Source organism: Frankliniella occidentalis, unplaced genomic scaffold (genome assembly GCF_000697945.3).
Source record: "Frankliniella occidentalis isolate FOCC.00 unplaced genomic scaffold, Focc_3.1 Scaffold65, whole genome shotgun sequence".
In the NCBI taxonomy this organism is placed as follows: Eukaryota; Metazoa; Arthropoda; class Insecta; order Thysanoptera; family Thripidae; genus Frankliniella; species Frankliniella occidentalis.
Genome location: NW_026267195.1, coordinates 292,091 through 298,052, shown reverse-complemented (window position 1 = coordinate 298,052; position 5,962 = coordinate 292,091). Strand labels below are relative to the sequence as shown.

At 56.5% G+C, this 5,962-nt stretch overlaps 1 protein-coding gene across 1 annotated transcript in view; it reads left to right on the top strand.

Moving 5' to 3' along the window:
• The window catches only part of LOC113208787 (E3 ubiquitin-protein ligase mib1), a gene marked incomplete at its 3' end in the record, with an annotated part of 324,014 nt that overhangs the window by 26,126 nt on the left and 291,926 nt on the right, over positions 1-5,962 (top strand). Inside the window, 1 exon segment of the mRNA XM_052268189.1 lies at positions 4,049-4,200. Coding sequence (XP_052124149.1) covers positions 4,049-4,200 — 152 coding nt within the window.

Here is a 5,962-nt window from a genome sequence, read left to right as displayed (position 1 = left end):
GGCGAGGCGGGGCGAGGCGGGGCGGGGCGGCCCGAGGCGAGGCCAAAGGGTGAGGCGCGGAGTCCCGGAGGAGCCCTTGAAGGGCCGAGCGGCCAGTGATGGGGTGATAGATAGCATCAGCAACGCATGCTGACCCCTGCCGAGCAGAGCCCTGCCGGGCCCCTGCCGCTCAAGCAGCAGCCCACTTCCCCTCGGTGCCTTCGGGCGGCGGCTGTGCCGGGCTGTGCCTTCAGCTGGAGCGCCCGGCTGCGGAGGCCAGCTTCAGCAGCTGCCCGCTTCGGCGGCAACACTATAGGATCACTCCGCTCTCCTTCTCCACTTCAGCAGCTGGCGCTGCGCAGCTCGCTTCTATTGGAGCCCGCTTCAGCCCTTCCATTAGCCCCGCCGGGGGCTGTGCTGGCCCGGGCTGGCGAACGGGACGGGGCCTTTTATGTTCCGTGTCAGAATTGTGTTTTATTACAGGAGAGCGAGCGAGAGAGCGAGCGGCGCAGAGAGAGAGAAAGAGAGACGGAGGAGCGATCGGTCAGCCCGCCCGCCTCGATGACTTAATACCCTTCTGTGCGGGGCGCGAACAAGCCAAATCCCTCAATGCCTTTGTGCTGCCCTTGCAAACTGCTAATATTATTAATAATAGTACCACCAATAATCGTATAATAGTACCATCTTGTGTCGTATGTGCTGCGATGTTTGGCCGTGTGGGAGTGTGTCGCAGCCGCAGCCTGGGCTCACTGCAGAGGCGGCATCCCAGATTATACTACATCTAGCTGCACACCGAGAGCTGGGGAGGGGACGGGAGATGGACTGAGGGAGACGGGGGAAGAGCAGAGTTTGAGGGAGGAAGGGAGAGAGAGACGTGGGGTGGAGGAAGGAGTAGAAAGCAGGGGGTGCTGAGCAGTGTCGTGGTGTAGGGCCCGGAGGGGGTTAGTGTCCATAAAAGAATCTCAGTACTCGGTAGGCTGAGTGCGAGTCTTGGCGGGGCGCGGCGGGGCGTGGCGGGGCGTGGCGGGGCCCGGCGGGGTGGGACGTTGCGCGGCGGGGCGCGGCGGTTCAGACAGCCATCGATGGCCGGCAGACATAAAAGCGGCATAACTCAGGGATGAGCCCTGGCGGTGCCCTGGCGGTGCCCCGGCGGCCCGCACCGCCGTGAGGTTGCTCTATCTATTCCCTGCCTGCATTTGCCATAAAAGGCGGGCGGGGCCGTCGCCGCCGCCGCTGGCGTGGAGGGGCGGGGCGGGGCGTGGCGGGCCGGGCGTGCACCACCCTCAAGGAGGATTACTACATTTCACGCTCGTCCGCCCAGCGGCACCAGCGTCATCCCGGCTGTAGCGGCGGCGCTCGGCGAGGCGTGGCGTGGCGGGGCGGGGCGGGGCGGGGCTGGGCGGGGCGGATGCACACAACGGCGGGGCGTTAGCCGGCGTAATGGACCAGAGCGCTTTGATGATGCGTCTTAATAAAAACTAAAACAAAACTTGGAAAAGGGTTAGAGAACAGGTCCTCGAGGAGGAGGAGGAGGACGAGGAGGAGGAGGATGAGGGGTAGGGGGAGGTACGGGCCGCCGCAGCGGAGCGTCTTTGGGAAGTTTCGTCGGTTACTTAGAGTCGCCCATTACGCCGCCTAACGCTTTAATTAATACTTTTAATTTCCGGCGGCCGTGGCGTGGCGTGGCGGGGCGCGGCGTGGTCGCGGAGGACCTCGGGCCGTGGGAGCTCGCCGGCGCGACGTTTGATACAGGAGGCGACTGCGGCGCTGGCGCTACCCTCTTAACTTCCTACAAAGAAATTGGTGTTGTAACTTGCAAAGAAAAGCGATTTCTTGTAAGTTATGTACAAGGCAATGCTGTACTTCGTATTACAAACAATTCTCCTCGTATTACAGAAACCTACAGCCTTCTATCAGAACGGTGCATGAAGATTGTAGTTACGAAGAGTCTTTCCTTTATGACAAAATAATTTTATTTTTGTATATTGTACTTATGTCATTTTTAGTATAATACTTAAAAAGTCACTCAAACACTTCGTACAATATTAAAATAGAGCCTTGATCGATTTTTCACCCCCATATCTAAGCCATCGAAGTCTGGATCTTAAAATAACAGGGTGTGGAAAGGCAATTCGTTTTACGAGATCCTTCGGTGTAGGCAACCAACTCCGCCCCCCCCCCCTTTTTCCTAGGTTTGCCGGACCTGAAACCGTGCCTGCCGGCGTCCTGTGCCAGCGACTGGGGTCGGAGTTCCGACAACGCCGCTCCAGGGCTGCAGGCTTACGCGAGGACTCGACCGGCCGCTGGGCGATCTCCGTGCGGTCCTTCGGTGGAGGGAGGCCGAAGCCTAGGACGCGGCAAAGGCTACAGCGAAGGCGAAAGAGAAAGGGGGGAGGGACGACGACGAAAGATCTGCGTAAACAGACGTCGTCGACGTCCTACATAGTGGTGGAGGGGTGGCGAAGCCGGGCCGGTGCCGGTGCCACCGCCGCCGCGGACGACGATGACCATATCGGTCCTCGAGAGCGGACTAATGCTCCGCCACCGCTCCTGCTCCTCTTTCTCTCGAGGACGCCGCCGACAGTTGTGGGCAAAAGACGTCATCGTCGTCGTCACCCCCCCCCCCCTTTCCTTTCCTTCCTCCCCCGAGGGGCCGCACAACAGGGCGGATTGATACGGTCCCGGTGTTGTGTTGAGCCACCCGAGGCCAAGGCTGGGGCAGTGAATGAATTCTGCCCCCCCTCCCCCCATTGCCACTCTAGTCCAGGACGCCGACGACGTCCGGGAACTCCTGCTGGGTCATGGTGCCCGCGCAGTGCGTCGCCGTGGTCCTCGAGCGCAGCGCAGAAGCCATGGTCTAAACGGACAAGCGCGTGCGCAACTTGGCCCTAATGTTGGGGTTGTGCTGGTGCTGGTGCTGGTGCTGGTGCTGGTGCTGGTGAGGGTGAGGATGGCGTTGTCGAGCACTGCCGAGCCGAAGCACCGCCTCTGCCTGCACGGAGGACGGCTCCAGCCACTCGAAGTGATTCATAAGACGCGGACCGTCTTAGCCGGAAAAGGAAGAGGTTCTCCCGAAATTGAGACTGCTGCGGAGGGAAGGCCAAAACGTTCCAAGCTTCACACTCGCCCCGCAAGAGCGCGCCACTATGTTCCCCTGTCCCTGCAACCGCTGCGCCTCTCGCCTCCGTCACTGTGATCTCGTCATGGCGTCGCCAGCATAGCGTTTATCATATAACTTGAAATACCTTTTCGGTGTCAAACACTTCGATGGCAGTTGGAGCTGTGATGGGATAATCATCTCCCAGAAGTTTTGCTTCATTACCCGTGGAATATTGCATCATCTTTCGGTAGCCAAGGGTTATGGGCAGCTGTTACCATACCAGCCGTTGAGGTTAGGGAGGGACTTCTCCCGTGGAAACTATCATCCCTTAGAGCCTGTTGTAATGTTGCACAAGTAAGTTTTCACCAAAGGCACCTGGTGCCTAGAATGAAAACTCTTTGAAGACTGCAAGTAGTATTTAAATTGTGACTAGTCTTTGCGGACTTCAGTCACACCTAGATTTTGATAAAAGTGTGCGCGTTGAAGTCAACTTATCTAATGCCATATTATCAGGTGCAGCTGGGGGTTCTGCAATACAAAAACCTGTGACTGAAGCAATTTGTGGGATGTAATACGGAGTTCCAATAGAGCAAATAGTTATACGCTCAATTTTAACAGTTAACCGTTACTCGCTCACATCCAAATAATAAATTACTTTATATTATGAAGCTTCGCAACAGTAAATTCTTTTTACATTACCAAAGCTTTCTTTAAAACACTTTTACTATGTACAATACAAAAGAAACGTCTCTTACGAAGTAACTGCTTAGTATTTCACAAAGTGGCTCCTTATTAAGGTTGCGTAAAATGTTTGATTTGTTACCAGTCTCAACCTTTGTAATACATAGATTTTTCTTTGTAGGAAGCTAAGAGTGTACCCTCTCTAACGATACCGTCACGGCTACTTACTCTTGCCCGGAAGGTCTTTTTGCTTTTCCTTTTGGTTTTGACCCTCTTGTTGTTTCCCAGGACGAGGACGGCGACACACCCCTGCACGATGCCATCTCCAAGAAGCGGGACGACATGCTGAGCCTGCTGCTGGACAACACGGCAGACATCACGCTGACCAACAGCAACGGGTTCAACGCCCTGCACCATGCTGCTCTTCGCGGGAACCCAAGGTGAGTTGGCTGGTTGTTGATTGTTTACGGTTGTTTCCTGGTTGTTGATTATCCCCCCATCCCTCCCCCTCCCCCTCCCCCTTCCCCGGTCCCGGATAAAAGACGCTATATACGATTTATGGCGAAGATACCCCTCTTCTCTTGCTCTCCCCCCCCCCCCCTCACAACTCCCTCTATGATGAATGTAAGTCATATAACTTTGAGACTCTTTTCATGAGAGTTGCCGCTCGATTATATGGCAGTGATTTGTGAACCCTTTAAGAGGTCGCTCCGCTGCCGGGCGCCCCTGGCTGGCCCCGCTATTCGGTTCCTCAGAGTCGATCGTATATTTCCTCGAGAGGAATGAGTCGTCCCTTTTGGCAGGCACGTGAAGGGAGGATGGAGAGAATTAGAGAGATATGGAGGAGGAGCCACGGGGGCGCGGGTATAGAATGGGATGGAGGGGGGCGTCGGCGGGGGCCGCGAGGTGGCCAACCCACCCGAGCATATCCTACCCAAGAGGTGGTGTTGGCGAGCCCGGGGGGCAGGGAGGGGTGCGCCAGCAGACTGATTCCGAAGAGCGCTCAAGGGGAGCTGCCCCATGAGTGCGACAAGGATGGAGCTATACGGAAGGTATAGGAGAGCGCTCTTCGGAATCAGTCGGCAGACGGTGAGAATGGAAGGAGAGGTGAGGAACCATGAACTATATCGCCCAAAGATCTATCTTTCTTTTCCTCTGCATTTCTTTCTCCTTCACTCTTGTGTGCCACCCCTCTTTGTGCCGTGTGCCGCCACCCGAGACTGTTCGTGCAGGCCGAAACCACTAGTTTTCTCCAACGCCGAGGTGCTACCACCACCGGGACCATTCCTTAGCCTCCTTTTGTTTTGGGGGAAAACCAACATCACAACAACACTGACAATGCAAGGAGAACTTAGTCTCGGTCTCCGGCACCCTTTGGAGGGCTAATGACTTTCATGTGCCTTTGTCGTAGAGGGACTAAAGTTTTGCACTCATTCCATTTAAACGCAGTTGTGGACCTATACCGCTCATTTCCCAGTTTAAACCGCTAACATTTCCTTAAAAGTGTGTGCGTGTTATGTTGTTTTTTTCGTTTTTTCCTGCACCTAACCTTTTGTACGTTGGGACCTCTTCCGTCATCGTCACGTTGCAGACGTGTCTGGTGGCGGGGTGGGGCGAGGCGGGGCGTGCCGGCGGGGCGTGGTGGTGAGGCGGGGTGGGGCCCAATGTAATAAAGGCCGGGGCCGGCGCGTGCCTGCCCGGCGAGGCCGTCAAGCCCATTGTCTCCCGTCGGAACAAAAGGATGCACTTGAAATACCTGCGTGCGAGCGGCGGCCTGGCCAGCGCTACCGCGCCTGCCTTCTGGTTGCGATTGCGCTGGTTGTGACGCTGGTTGTGACGCTGGTTGTAAGAGGGGGGAGCGAGAGGAAGCTTTCTACGACGCCGGAAGCGCGGCCGCGCCCCGCCCGTGCTGCTGCTGCTGCGCGCGCGCAATGCCCATTGTGGTCTGAGTTATTGTTGGCAACCGGAAGTTACGGTGACGGATATCCGCTATTTTATCCTGGCGCGGCATCAGCAGGAACTAGTTGTTGCAGAGCGGTGTTTGTGGCGGCGGAGGCGAGGCGATAAGGACGCAGCCCCCGGGTACCGCCAGGGTACCACTAGGATACCGCCAGGGTACCACAGCCGCCTCGTTACTTTTGCTTCAGACAACCGCGGTCATTTATTGCCGCCTTTTTCATGTTCAAACCACACTCTTCAGAT